Source organism: Prunus avium, chromosome 4, assembly GCF_965620075.1.
Source record: "Prunus avium chromosome 4, drPruAviu1.hap1.1, whole genome shotgun sequence".
Taxonomy (NCBI): Eukaryota; Viridiplantae; Streptophyta; class Magnoliopsida; order Rosales; family Rosaceae; genus Prunus; species Prunus avium.
The window spans coordinates 19,302,568-19,318,501 of NC_142287.1; the positions used below are offsets into that span (position 1 = coordinate 19,302,568).

Below are 15,934 nucleotides of genomic sequence, written 5' to 3' on the forward strand. Positions count from 1 at the left end.
TGAAGGGGCAACGTAATTTTGCCCACTTGAAAGCCAAGCCGGTCATGGAGACAATGCGCACTCTCTTATGCTATCTCAAGCCCGTATCTCTCCTTCAACCCACCATGCATCAATACAAGCATTTGTGGATCAATCCACATATCAACTCATGCAAAATCACCGTGCGTAAGAAAAAGAAATTATTTTCTTTACCAAGCTTCCAAGCCAACAACAAGTAACATGCTAAGCAAGCTTACTTAATTGAGCAGAACTGTCAAGCCTGTACCATATCAACAAACTCTACACAACATGTCAAACAAGGCTCTTGCTAACGAAACAAGCCCCTGCCAACTCTCACATTCCGTTCTCTTGGTTGCGATAGAAAGCAAGAATAAAAGAAAATAAATACTGGGGGCTCGGATATGCCAGTCCTGAGTGACACCTCAGTCTTATGCTACCCGGATCCGCCGCAAGCACTGCTGACAATTCTTTGGACCTTGCTGCATTGCTCTGGGGAAGACCCAAGGAAAGTTTGCAAACTGCCGAAAGAGATAAGCCTCTTACCCATCTTCTTAAGCCTTTCTATTATTATATACTCATGCTTTATCACAAGGGCAGAGCTATATGCTATCTTTTAAATAAACAAATGAAAAGGCACTCCACTTATGAGAAGGTTGTTCATTCTCCACCAACATGCTCACCTTCTTTTTAAGTGAATTATTGTCTTTGGAGATGAATAATTTTCTAAGTGGGCATTTCCTTGTAGAGCCATTGAGTCCGTATTTCCTCAAAGACCTTTTCTACCCCACTCTCCTACTTATTGGCACCAACCCACTACATCATTGCACTACAATTATTCTAATCACTCTTGGTGCGTGAATCATCTAACAATCCCATGCTGCCACACCAGCCATCTTCATTACTGTCTTTGGGATGGGAAGCCATGCACTTAGAGCTATAACAACATGCTGTTAGTCACTCCTAGAGCTGTTACAATTCAGTTCCCCTTTTTCCCAAACTAATTCCTAACCCCTAAAATAACTCACAAGCTTCCAAGCAAACTCATTGATTTTGGGGTTACAAAGCTATTTGGAATGGGAACTGGAAACATGTGGAAAACCAAGCCAAAAAACCGAAGGAAAAACCCTCACACATGATAATTGCACGTGCTTTGGCAATTTCCAACTGTCTGTTTGCCAATTGCATTATGTTTTGCAATTCCCCACTATCAGCTTGTCAATTGCATTTCATTTTGCAATTTTCAAATTTCTGTCTGCCAATTGAATTCGGTTGTGCAAATTCCCACTATCTGTTCATCAAATGCAATCTTTCCTTTATCTCTTGGGTTAGCCAATCTTCACAACAATCACTTCAAATTCTTATTTGTTGCCCAACATGCGTTATTGTCGCATGCATACTATCAAATGACAGTCACATGGGTTATTTGAATCATCCCCAGCCTTAAAGTCTTTGCGTAAGATATTATTTCGAAACACTGCAGAAAGAAAAGAAGTAGTCACCTACTATGGTTTTCTGTTTTGGGGCTGAAATTGATTATTTGGCCCATCTCGCTGCCACTTCATGGCCCCAATAATCAAGGGGGCTAATGTTAAGGCCTGAAAAAATCTCAAGAAAAGCCCATGCATATTTTAAAGCCCAATGCATTATCAGGTTATAAAAGCAGCATGCCATGCCATGCCAAGCAAGGCTACAATTTGACACGTGGGGGTGGTGGTACGAGTTTACCACTTTTTACATGCAAACTTGTAAGAATTACAAGGTTTCACAAGCCCAAGCCACTGCAATACAGCAAAGCCCAAAGCCACTGCAATACAACATAGCCCAAGCATAAGCATGCAATAACACGCGATGCCAAGCAACCCCCTATTTAGTGTCAAATTACACAACAAGCTTAAGTGGGCCCAAGCCACATACATGCTCTGGGGCTTGCTGAGCGGGTTGTGGTGTGGATGGTTACAAGGATCCATGAGGCCCATTAAAGGTTCAAGAGAATGCAGGTTTTGGGCTGCTTGGGAGCCCCAAAATCCAAGCCCATTTTCTTGAGCCCACTAAATGGGTAAGCAGAGAGAAAGAAAAGCCCAGCACCAGCACGTTCTGTGCGACCGGTCGCCAGAACTGGGCGACCGGTCGCTTTTGCACAGAATCGAAAATCCAAAACAACACAGATGCGGCGACCGGTCGCTTGCACCTTACGACCGGTCGCTGGTCTCGATTTCCAGCTTCTTCTAATCTGCTTCAAAACGACCGGTCGCTCATCCCTTGCGACCGGTCGCTTCCCCCAACACCTACCTATATGTGCAGCACCTCTCCCATACGACACTAAACCAACCATACGACACCTGAACCTTATCTTCTCTCCCAAAAACCAACCACCCGGCACCTACATAAAATAAAGAGGTTATGTCATCTCAGCTGGGAGGCAAAACGACAAGAAGGAAACAAACACCTCGAAGCCAGAGAGCAGGTCGGACCACCTCGAAGCCGGAGAGCAAGCCGGACCACCTTGATACCGGAGTGCATGCGTGTGGGGAAGTAAACTCACAAGGTGTATAAAAGGGCATCCATGGCGGGGGGGCCCGGAGGAGACAACCGGGGGAACACCCAAAACGCCCAAGCTCTAGCCATTCTAAACCCAGAAACAACAACCATTCTTGCTGCCATACTCTTGCTGCGGGCTCACTCCAAAATACTCCAAGGTTTAACCCAGAAACAACCTTCATTTTGCTGCCGTAACCTTTCTTTTGTTGCCGTACTCTAGCAAACCATGCTTCCATTTTGCTGCCGTATTCTAGCAAACTTCCATTTTGCTGCCGTACTCTAGCAAACCATGTTTGCTGCCGTAACCTTCATTTTGCTGCCGTATTCTAGCAAACTTCCATTTTGCTGCCGTACTCTAGCAAACCATGTTTGCTGCCGTAACCTTCATTTTGCTGCCGTAACCTTCATTTTGCTGCCGTAACCTTTCTTTTGCTGCCGTGCTCTAGCAAACCATGCTTCCATTTTGCTGCCGTATTCTAGCAAACCTCCATTTTGCTGCCGTACTCTAGCAAACCATGCTTCCATTTTGCTGCCGTACTCTAGCAAACCATGTTTGCTGCCGTAACCTTTCTTTCGCTGCCGTACTCTACCAAACCATGCTTCCATTTTGCTGTCGTACTCTAGCAAACCATGTTTGCTGCCGTAACCTTCATTTTGCTGCCGTAACCTTTCTTTTGCTGCCGTGCTCTAGCCACAGTAAACAACCCAGCAGACCATGCACTGTCGTGCTCTAGATAAACACACAAAACCCAGGCATTAACCTCCCCATTCTCATTTTCTTCCATAATATCACCTTAAGCATTGAACACCATCCAATCATTCCACAATACACTGCCATAATCATTCGTTCCTCAAGCAAAATACTCTCTCCTGCTAAACTTATGGATTCTTAGCTCCCACACCACAAGCCTCTCATGCCAAGCTCATTATCTTAACTCATCAGAGGAAACTCCCATGCCAAACCTATCTCTGTGCAACACTAGCGCATCATCCTCAACTCTTTCCAGAGAAGCCGTACACCATCCAGCAGCAGTGTACACCGTTTAGAGCTGCCGTCCATCTATTCCACGTATTAGCATCAAAAGCCAGTCAAATATGGAGCTGCTGTAAGAATAACAGAGTACCCCCTAGGGCTTGCCTTCCCTTCGGGATGCTTTGGGCCTAGTTCTCGCTAACTCAGAAACGGGGACTTGAAGGCTTCACTCAAGACTAGCGACCATCCGGCCCAGCTAAGCCTTCCAGCAGAAAAAGACCCCCACAAGTTCACTATCCCAATCCACCAAATCCTGGCACAAGTGAAGGACAAGTCGTGGGTGAGGAGACCGCCACCCCTGAGGGGAGACCCGTCTAAGAGGGATGCCAGTAAATACTGCGCATTCCATGGGGAGCATGGTCATTATACAAACAACTGCAACGCCTGGAAAAGGCACCTTGAGGAGCTGGTCAGAGACGGCCATTGCACAGAATTCGTTGCAAAGAAGGCCATCCAGCAGATCGAGGATCGTGATGCGGCTGCCAAGGAACCTCCCCAAAAGGTCATATGGATCAACACCATTCTAGCTGACTCCCAGGAGTCCGGGTTGACCACCAAGAAGCGTAAGAGAAAGATCCCGCAGGCAACTTATATCTCCCAAGTCCTAACTGTCGATCCAGTCATTGAAGATTCACCCATCATCGGCTTTCAAAAGAAGGACTTGATCAGGCTTGATCTACCACATAATGATGCCCTAGTCATCTGCATCCAAATTGAACAAGCTGTGATCGAGCGAGTTCATGTGGATGAGGGAAGCGCAGCCAACATCCTGCAACTATCTGTTATCCAACAGATGGGATTGGAGCCCAAGATCAACAAACTTGCTAGGTCACTCACCGGCTTCAATGGGGCCACATCGATCACTGTGGGAACGATTGACCTTGACATCCACTCACCCCCGGTGGTCTGCTCGCAACCCTTTATGGTCATCGACGAGATCTCCCCCTACAACGAAATCTTAGGCCGACCGTGGATCAACAAGATCGAAGCCATCACATCTGCTCTACACCAGAAGATCTGCTAACCCATCCCTGGTGGCGGGATCGGACAGATCAACAGTGACCAAGCCATGGCAAGGAGATGCACAGTCCAAGGGCTCAGGAAGAGCAAACAGCTGCAGTTCACACCAGTAATGCAGGCTACTGACGAGGCAGGGAACACTCCCAGCAGACAAGCAAGCCCGAGCGGGAAGGGAGTTGCTACCTCAAAATAGCAATTAAGGAGCCAGGATCAAGGTGAGGGAATCCGCCCGGAAGACTCCCCTGAAAAGGGTTGGAAGCCTGAGGATGACGTTGAGTTAGTACCCCCTGATCCTGGCCCGCCAGACAAAGAAGCGCAGATCGACTCGCGCCAAAATCCAGACAAGAAGGATCGAGACGAGGGAATCCGCCCAGAAGGCTCCCTTGAACAAGGTTGGAAGCCTGAGGAAGACGTTGAGTTAGTACCCCTCGATCCTAACCAGCCAGACAAAAAAGCGCGGATCGGCTCGCGCCTAAGCCTAGACGAGAAGGTGGAGCTGACCACCTTCCTCCAAAAGAACAAAGACCTGTTCGCATGGTCGCCATCTGACATGCCTGGCATCGACCCGAACATCATCTGCCACCGACTCCATGTCAACCCTACCAGCAAACCCGTGGTGCAGAAGAGACGCAACTTCGCTCCCGAGCGAGTTGCAATCATCGAAGCCGAGATCGATAAGCTTCTAGCTGCCGGCTTCATTGAAGAGGTCTCCTACTCAGAATGGCTGGCCAACGTTGTACTAGTGGCAAAGCAAGAAAATGGCGAATGGAGAGTTTGTGTCGATTACATCCTGCAACTATCTGTTATCCAACAGATGGGATTGGAGCCCAAGATCAACAAACTTGCTAGGTCACTCACCGGCTTCAATGGGGCCACATCGATCACTGTGGGAACGATTGACCTTGACATCCACTCACCCCCGGTGGTCTGCTCGCAACCCTTTATGGTCATCGACGAGATCTCCCCCTACAACGAAATCTTAGGCCGACCGTGGATCAACAAGATCGAAGCCATCACATCTGCTCTACACCAGAAGATCTGCTAACCCATCCCTGGTGGCGGGATCGGACAGATCAACAGTGACCAAGCCATGGCAAGGAGATGCACAGTCCAAGGGCTCAGGAAGAGCAAACAGCTGCAGTTCACACCAGTAATGCAGGCTACTGACGAGGCAGGGAACACTCCCAGCAGACAAGCAAGCCCGAGCGGGAAGGGAGTTGCTACCTCAAAATAGCAATTAAGGAGCCAGGATCAAGGTGAGGGAATCCGCCCGGAAGACTCCCCTGAAAAGGGTTGGAAGCCTGAGGATGACGTTGAGTTAGTACCCCCTGATCCTGGCCCGCCAGACAAAGAAGCGCAGATCGACTCGCGCCAAAATCCAGACAAGAAGGATCGAGACGAGGGAATCCGCCCAGAAGGCTCCCTTGAACAAGGTTGGAAGCCTGAGGAAGACGTTGAGTTAGTACCCCTCGATCCTAACCAGCCAGACAAAAAAGCGCGGATCGGCTCGCGCCTAAGCCTAGACGAGAAGGTGGAGCTGACCACCTTCCTCCAAAAGAACAAAGACCTGTTCGCATGGTCGCCATCTGACATGCCTGGCATCGACCCGAACATCATCTGCCACCGACTCCATGTCAACCCTACCAGCAAACCCGTGGTGCAGAAGAGACGCAACTTCGCTCCCGAGCGAGTTGCAATCATCGAAGCCGAGATCGATAAGCTTCTAGCTGCCGGCTTCATTGAAGAGGTCTCCTACTCAGAATGGCTGGCCAACGTTGTACTAGTGGCAAAGCAAGAAAATGGCGAATGGAGAGTTTGTGTCGATTACACCGACCTCAACAAGGCTTGCCGAGAATCGATCAGCTCGTGGATTCAACTTCCGGCAATCAGCTGCTCAGCTTCATGGACGGACGCCTACTCCGGCTATAATCAAATCCTAATGTACGAAGATGACAAGGAGAAGACTTCTTTCATCATAGAAAGAGGGACCTACTGCTACAAGGTCATGCCTTTTGGGCTGAAGAACGCCGGAGCAACCTACCAAAGGCTCGTGAATAAAATTTTCAAGGAGCAGATCGGCAAGATCATGGAAGTCTACGTGGATGACATGCTGGTCAAAGCTCCTAAGCGAGCAGACCACATCAAGAACCTCACTGAGGCGTTCAGCCTGCTCCGCCAGTATCGCATGAAGTTGAATCCAAGTAAGTGCACGTTCGGTGTATCGTCCGGTCGATTCCTGGGATACCTAGTAACTCAACGAGGTATCGAGGCGCACCCACGCCAAATCAAGGCCATTCTCGAGATGAAGTCACCTTCAACAGTAAAGGAAATACAAAGTCTGACGGGCAGAGCAGTGGCCCTCAACCGATTCCTCTCGAGATCCACCGACAAGTGCAGACCATTCTTCAAGGCTTTAAAGAAGGCGCAAAGAGATAAATGGGACGAGGAGTGCGAAGAAGCTTTCCAGAATTTGAAGACTTACCTCACTTCACCTCCCCTGCTCTCGAAGCCAGTTCCTGGTGAAGACTTGTTCGTGTACCTGGCGGTGTCCAACTCAGCCGTCAGCTCAGCTCTCATCCGAGAAGAACTGGGGGCCCAACATCCGGTATTCTACACGTCAAAAGCCCTTCTCGATGCAGAGACTCGCTACCCAAAATTGGAGAAGCTCATTTTGTCCCTTGTAGTTTCCGCGAGAAAGCTACGACCCTACTACCAAGCTCATCGAGTCATCGTCATGACCGACTTTCCTTTGAGGTCAATCCTGCACAGCCCTGACGCGTCTCAACGACTCATGAAGTGGGCTATAGAGCTAAGCCAATACGACCTCCTCTACCAGCCGAAGACTGCAATAAAAGCCCAGGCTTTAGCAGACTTTGTCGCAGAATTCACGCCATCGGCCGAAGAAGAGAAGCTGGTCAGCAAAAAGAAGGAAAGTTCGAGAGCAGACAAGACCTCCGATGAACCTGACCAACCCAGAGACATGTGGCAGTTGCGCGTAGATGGAGCGTCGAACCAAAAAGGAGCTGGGGCAGGTGTCGTCATCATCACTCCGGATGGAACCCTGTTGGAGCAAGCTATCACGCTTGGCTTCCCAGCCTCAAACAACGAGGCAGAATACGAGGCATTGCTCGCTGGCTTGCGCTTGGCAAAGGAGCTGTCAATCAAGAAGCTGGCCATCTACTCAGATTCCCAGCTGATCACAAATCAAGCCTCAGGAGAATACATGGCGAAGCACCCAAGGATGATCTTGTACCTTGACAAAGTCCAAGAGCTGTTGAAGGCGTTTCCTACCTTCACCATCCAACAAGTGCCTCGAGCAGAGAACGCGCATGCAGACGCACTGGCGAGCTTAGGATCAGCACTTGATACCCAGTTCAGACGCTCTATCCCGGTCGAGCACCTTGACCAGCCAAGCATAGAAGAGGCAGAACAGCCAAACTTGATGCAGATCGACGAGGATCCTAGCTGGCAAGACCCCATCATTGACTACCTGGTTAACGAAAACTTACCCAAGGATAAGTCCGAGGCTCGGAAAATCAAACAGAAGGCTGCGAGGTACTACATGAAAGGTGACATGCTTGTTTGCAGATCATACTCCGGCCCTCACCTTACTTGCATCAAGTACCCGCAGACGCTCGAGGTTCTTTGCAAAATACACGACGGCGAATGTGGAAATCACGCTGGGGGCAGATCGCTTGCCCAGAAAGCTCTCAGCATAGGCTACTTCTGGCCTACCATGCGCCAAGACTCCACAGAGTATGCTCAAAGATGTGATCGGTGCCAACGATATAAGCCGATCCCTGGCTTGCCAGCTGAGGAATACCATCCGCAGAACAGTCCATGGCCTTTCATGCAATGGGCCATCAACTTGGTGGGACCTATGCCGACAGCACCTGCCAACAAGGAGATGATGATCGTTGCCACGGATTACTTCACCAAGTGGATCGAGGCCGAGGCTTTATCCTCTACCAAGGAAGCTAATGTCGAACGGTTTATCTAGAAGAACATCATCTGCCAATTCGGATGCCCGCAGTCAATAGTCACCGACAATGGTACTCAGTTCATGGGCAGACAGATCACCACAGTCCTTGCGAAGTATGGCATCAAGCAGCACCTGTCAACTCCCAGATACCCCCAAAGAAATGGCCAAGCAGAGGCATCCAACAAGATCGTGTTGGACTGCCTGAAGAAAAGACTGGAAGGCGCAGAAGGAAAATGGGTCGACGAGCTGCTAGGAGTTCTAAGGGCTTATCGCACAACCAAAAGGAGGTCAACCGGCGAGAAACCATTTTCCCTAGCCGAGGGGACAGAAGCAATCATCCCCCCACACATCACAGTCCCTTCCATGAGCATTGAGGTGGGCAGTCTTGACCAAAACTGCAAGCAGATGAAAGTCAACCTTGATTTGCTCAAAGAAGAACGAGAAATGGCCATTGTTCGAGTTGCAACTTACCAACAGTAGCTCACATCTTACTACAACAAGAAGGCCATTGTTCGAGCTTCCCAATAGCAGTTGGCATCTTACTACAACAAGAAGGCCATTGTTCGAGTTGCAGCTGACCAGCTCGACTCCAAGCAGGCGACTGTTGTGTAGATACAGCTGCACCAAAATGGATTCAGTTGCATCCTCAACTTGTGATACTCGCAAGTGCACGAGCCGTTCGGTAGTATAGCGTATGTAAGTGCGAGGTCGATCCCACGAGGATTGGTGATTGAATGATTCAATTCATTTTCCCTACACAAAACAGAAATGAAAAAGAAAGGAAATAAATAAAACAAGGAAGAAAGAAATAACTAACTCAAGCAGATAAGTTCCCAAGTTCAATTAGATTAACGGATTGATTCTAGCTAAAGTATGATTAAGCCATGGTGTTTGGTCATAACCTTGTGTTCCTAATTCCCTAATTTGATCATTTGTTGTCTAACCTAAAATTAAGCATTAGGAACCCATTAAGCATAGAAGAACAATTTAAACAACCAAGCATGTATCTAATCCCTGTTGTCGAATGTCCATACATACTCTTCCTATTCATAGTTCAATTCGAATTAAAGCATGGTGTCTACTCTTAATTCAAACCAAGATAGCTAACATGCAAGCCTAAATGGTGATCAATCATTCAAACTAGCATATTAACTTATAAGCATAATGAATAAGAACAAAAATCATAATTGAAACTTGGAAACTAATCAAACTTGAATACTTAAGAAAGAATGTACATTACAAGAAAAATAAATTACAACTAAGAAAACATTAAAGAAAGCTAGAATTGAGAACTAGAAAGCAAAACTAAGAGAATTTGAGGGAGAGAAGGGAAGGGAGCTCTAGAGAAGTGTTTGAGAGCTCCCCCCCTTGGGGTGTGTTTACAAGCTTAGAGAACTTCCCTATTTATAGGCCTAGGGGAAGTGAAAATCTGAATTCAATATGGCTAATGCATACAACACTTGTTTTATAAAATCTGAAATGGTTGATGCACTTGTATTAGAAAATCTTGAATTGGTTGATGCACTTCACCAATAGATCCCACCAGCAGCCCTAGCTCATCTTCATGTCACCATGACCAAGCTTCCAACCAGAAATAATAGCTCATCCTGAGGTCAGCATGACCAGCAACTTCAAGGGCTTACGAATTGGGCTTCCCTTAAGCAAATTAAGACTTTAAGCACTCAAACTTGAAGTTCAGAATGTCTTCTTTCCAGCCATATATCATTTGGGCCAATCCAAGGTCGGAGGAGGAAGTTAAGGCCAAAACAAATTGCTAACTCATTTTGCGCGCTGATAAAATCCATCCTGAGCATGGCTCTGTGTTTGCTAGGTAACGGACTCCAACTTTATCCAATGGGGCTGAATTTTGGATATGTTATAGTACACACCAATTGGAACACCTTTCATGAAGAATGTGGCCTCATTCGAGCTATGTAGGTTGTTGAAACAAAGCTTGCAATATGACCTACGGAACTGGACTGGCAGGGGGCTGTAGCCAAAATGAGTTTGTCTTTAAGCTCTTCATCCATTCATCCAAATTAGGCCTTAACATGCTTGAATTGCATGAATTATGCTCTCTAAAGCCATCATTATTACCTAAAGCTCAATGAACTGAAAGATAAACACAAAAAGGATTAAAAGCACAAGTTTAACTCAAAAACATAACCAAATCATAAGCTAGAAGGGTACAAAATGATATACAATTATGAACCGATCAAATACCCCCAAACCTAGATTTTGCTAGTCCTCGAGCAAAACAACACAAAACAAAGTTAAAAACAAAACAAGAAGTTAACTAGACCACTTTCGTAGGTAACTCGATTGCATTGAGCGAATGCAACAAGCCTTTAAACCTCTAGGCATCCCTAGTAGGAGGAGTTGTGTCTCCTGAGGGTTTAACAGATACGATACCCACAAACGTTTTTCTAACTCTACAAAACAAAATGGTTAGAAAACTTATTAGATTTGTTAGTCCTTAAGCAAAACCAAAAACAAAAACAAACATAAATACATTAACAAAAACAAAAAAAAATAAAACAAAAAGAAAAACAATTAAAAAAATAAAAAGAACTCAAAACAATCTTTCCGAACATTTACTGAAGAGAAATGACTCATGCACATGACTCAAAAGTTTTTAACAATAAAAGCTCAATTTTGGACATTATTCACAAAGCGGCAAAGTTCAAAACATAATATGCTCAAAGTGTGGTAGTGTGATAGCCAAATGCAACAAATTCCCCAATCTTAGTTTTCACATAATTTCAAAAATCATACCAAACACAATGCATCTTCAAATCTCACCAAAGTTGTCCTCTCACAAATGAATCACTCAGAAGAGGGCTACAATGCAACACTCAGTTATAAACATGAGATTAGAATTAAACCATAAAGGAGTTAACTCAAAATAGGAAGATGAAGAACTTGCATTAATATGATCTCAAGAAGGATGCCAAACACTTAAAAGTAAGAAAATGCATGCAATTCAACCATATGACATTTAAGATCAATTTAGGTCTTTATTATAGGTTGTAATGGGGCCAAGGGTGTAAGGTGAGTGAGAAATGAAAGGTATGGATAATACAAAGTCCAAGGAACTCAAAATGTAAGAACATAAAATAATTGTTTACAAGACTTCGAATCATCACGATTAGATTTTTTTTCTTTTACATGATCAAAATTCCTTATACCTTCATTTACAATGATTTAAACTCCTTTCCAAACACCAATGAAACCCAAAAACAAAATTTCATTCAACTACCATTTAATCATAACTTTTTTCTTTTCTTTTCTTTCACCAATTGTGTGATTTTCTTTTTTTTCTTTTTTTTCTTCTATGTAATATCCCTTCCCAAACTTAGCATGAAAAACACATCCGAATTAGAGCTCATAAGTTCCTTAGAAAGGTAAATATTTGTTTTTCGGGCTAAGGCGAAGAAATATAATTGGTAAAATGAAAGAAAAGGTTTACATGTAGGCTCAAAATGGTTAACAATGGAAAATCATGCTTAAGCATGCATAAGGTTAGCTTGAAAGGCACAAACGATCCAAAGAAGGCCTTAATATCATTTCTTTAAATGTCATGAAATCAAATTGCATAAGAATGAATGACTTTTAAGTGTTCAACCAAATCAATGAATAATGAGATCAAACAACAACTTTGATGACAAGAAAATAAGAGTATGTGTATAACACTCATGAAATGAAGCACAAGGCTCAAAAGCTCATATTATATGGTTATATAAGTCTAATTTATGCTTGATACAATTCTTTGGGTCATGCAAATCCTTTAATTGGAAAATTATGAAACAAATGGCAAGTGCAAAGAAGGTTTCGAACATATCATGCTAGAACGATGCCAAATTAATTAATTAATGAATTTTTTTATTTTTTTTATTTTACAAGAAGAATTTACAAGGAACAAAAATAAATAAATAAATAAATAAATAAATAAATAAAATTCAATTTTCATTTAAGTCATGCAAACATTTATCACAATCTCATCAAATGTGTTCAGAAAGTGACTCAAAACAAAACAAGACTCAAAATATAGAAAAAGAAAAAAAACAAGCAAGAAATATATATATATTTTTTTAATAAGAGAAACTAAATTTACTTGGTAAACTCCAATACCCCCAAACCTAGATATGAACATTGTCCTCAATGTTTAAAAATTAGGAACAAGCAATGTCATAACAAGAAATGAAAGGTACTAAAGTAAATATAAAATCACAAAACACACAAGAATTGAAATAAAATAATTACAAAATAAAAATTACAAACAAACAAAAAAAAATAAAAAATAAAAAAAATCGAAACAGTAAAACACTCGAAACAGAAAACAAACAGTCTTACACAAACCAAAACCCAAACGATTGAAAGCCCAACCCAAAAGAAGTTAACACACTTTGAAACCTAACAACGGTGAAAACCCGAAGCCCACAATGAAGTCCGAAGCCCACATGTTATTATTATTTTATTTTATTTATTTATTTATTTTAATTTAATGAAACGTGAATTGGGAGTGCGAAGGCGGGTATTTACGAAACAGAAAAAGTGTGGTCCTTGATGCCTTGGTTCCTGGGAAGTCACGGGGAAAATAGGTGAGGGACGTGTCGGCGTGCAGAGGCCGCTTTCACATCCCCCAAGCTAGAATTATTAGACTCGTAGGAAGGCGCGACGACTTTTTCACTTGAAGGTGGTGAAAGGTGAAAATGCAATTAAGGGGTTGGGAAACGGGTGCGGCGACATATAGAGATAAGCGGTAAGGGCCGCACAGAACTCAGAACCGCAGCGGCTAGGGTTTAGCAGACTAATTCTATAAAAGGTAAAAAGAAAGGGTAAAAAAAACACAAACTCAGAAACACACAAAAGAGAAAAGAAAGAAAGAAGAAAAGAGAGTGAGAAATCAAATGGCCTCTAACTACCCATTTTCGTTGGATCTCAACCTAGCTCCACCGACTCAGACACGAGGCCAAGCAGCGGCACCAGTATGGATGCCCTACTTTGCTTCCGCACGGGGGCCTGTGACAGTAACTGACTCAATACTCCTGGACAACGATGTTGCCATTGGAGTGGCTAGAAATTTAGTGACTCCTAAAGATATACGTGTGCTGGGAACAAGGGATGACAACCGGGTCGTGAGCGATGCCCTGGCACTGAGCGTGCAGAGTACGGCAACAGTCGCAAGTTTGGGTCATCGCCTACTTGCGAAGTCCCATGAGGTAGAGGTGCTGAAAGGTCAGTTGGCGGCGGAGCGAAGTATGGTTGAGGAGTGTCAAACTGCTATAAAAAGCTTGAAAAGGGAGAGGTCAAGGATAGTGGAGGTGAATCGACACCAGCTAGAAGTATTGCGGGATGAGAATAGAAACCTATCAAAGATGGTAGAGTTGTACTCTCGCGACATGCGAAAACAGCTGGAAGACCTAGACAGACCGGGTAAACGCAAACAAGCAGATCGCGAGAGTAGTTACGCTCAAGCTAAGATTGCGATCTTTGGGAGCTCAAGTGATGAGCCCCAAGAAGCTGTGCGTGAAGCCCCGGAAGAGGACAGCCAGAGGGCCAAACTCAAAGCTCCAATGGTCGAGACACCAAGCAATGAGAAGAAATGATTTCCTACTGCATTTTTGTTGTTTTTATTTTATTTTGTTGTTTTTGTATTTTCGTTATTATTTTTTTTCGGAAGTAAAGTTGCAGAAGGAAAAAGAAAACGGAAAAGAAAGCACAGTTCCCTAACTAAAATAAAATAAAGACGACAAACGGAAAAGAAAACACATTTCCCTAACTAAAATAAGACAAAGATGATAGCCGAAAGGGAAAGGCAAAAACACAAAACACTAGAAAATGAAAGTAACGGGCAAAAACATTAAACACCAGAAAACACGGAGGAAAAAAAAAAAGAAAAGTAAAGTAAAGGTGCTCCCCCTTGAAGCGATTAGGTCGAGCATGCCCGGGAAATCCGAAATGGTGTTGGCTCTCTCTCATCAGCATATGTCTATTTAAACCACACCTCTGCAAGCGGATGATACCCAGCATTTCTTCCTGCAACTCAAGGAAAAACATCAAAAAATCCAGAAACAGAAAAAAAAAATGGCATCCTCATGCACTCACCTTGATGATCTCAACCTTGAGCTCTCACTTGCACCACCGAATGCCCAGACAAGGGCTCCTCCAAACCTTGTCTTCCCAAACTCCACATATCATCACGGCACGGCCTCAAACTTTGCTGAGGCAATACCGAACTTTTCTGAGGCAATGCCGAACAGACCAGTGCTGCTAGGAGGCATGATTAGCAGCAAGCTCACTCCGACAGATCATCTGCATGTGGCACAGAGGTCTGATAAGGCGGCGGTAGAGGAGTCCCACAATTTAACTGTGCTCCACGCAGTCTCTGCTACCAATTTGGGCATGCGATTACTGGCGAGGACAAGGGAGTGTGCCGCGATGAGCGAGGAAATAGCTTCCTTGAAGGCTATGGTGGCGGACTTGCAGAAGCGGCTCTACTGTGCCAATCAGCACGTGGAAGCACTGCAGAGAAAAAATGAGGACCATGTGGAGCTGCTGCAGATTCTACAAGTGCGAGAAAATAGAGGCAAGCCATGATGATGATATGGAGATGAAGAAGATGAAGAAGATGATGATGAAGATGATGATGATGATGTTTTTTTTGTGTTTTTTTTTTTTGTTTTGTTTTTTTGTTTTGTTTTTTTTTTTTGTTTTTATGCAATGTTTGAAATAAAAATGTGTTTTAACACTCAGAAATAAACTAACTAACCATACCACGTAAATAAATAAATAAACTAACATAACAACACAAAAACAGAAACCAAACAAAAACAAAGACTCAACAGAAAAGAAAACAAAGAAAATAAAAAAAACTTAATTTAAAAACACACAATATACAAGCAACTCACGGATGACCAGTTAAGGGCCTCAGAAAATACAGCCAGGGGATCCGGGAAGGTTGGAGGGGTCACAATGGTCCCGCTTAAAACCCAAACTTCTTAGACACCGAAGGTGTCGCCTAAAGAACTCCTAGACACTGTATTGACGAAGGTGCTCACTGGAGTTACCATAAGTCAGCTCATATGAAAAATAATTTTTTTTTTTTTTTTAAATTTTTTTAAAAAAATATATATATTCTCGTAAGAAAAAGAAACAAAAACAAATTAAGATAACATGAAACAACAAACCATAAACGAAAATGAACTAAGTACTCTAAACAAACTCAAACAAACGATATAAATTATTGTACTAAAAGAAACAAACCAAGAAACCAAAGAAAAAAAAAACAAACAGCACTTTCTATCACCTATTTATCACCATTTGGACAGATTCGTTTCTATGTTTTTCAGCTTCGACCT

At 43.9% G+C, this 15,934-nt stretch overlaps 1 protein-coding gene across 1 annotated transcript; it reads left to right on the forward strand.

Annotated features, from left to right (window-relative positions):
• Nucleotides 1-3,633: 3,633 nt before the first annotated feature.
• Nucleotides 3,634-4,595, forward strand: LOC148294976 (uncharacterized). Its single transcript, XM_088252327.1, has 2 exons — nucleotides 3,634-3,644; nucleotides 3,719-4,595. The coding sequence occupies exons 1-2, from the start codon at nucleotides 3,634-3,636 to the stop codon at nucleotides 4,593-4,595; spliced, it is 888 nt and encodes a 295-aa protein (XP_088108453.1).
• Nucleotides 4,596-15,934: the final 11,339 nt, after the last annotated feature.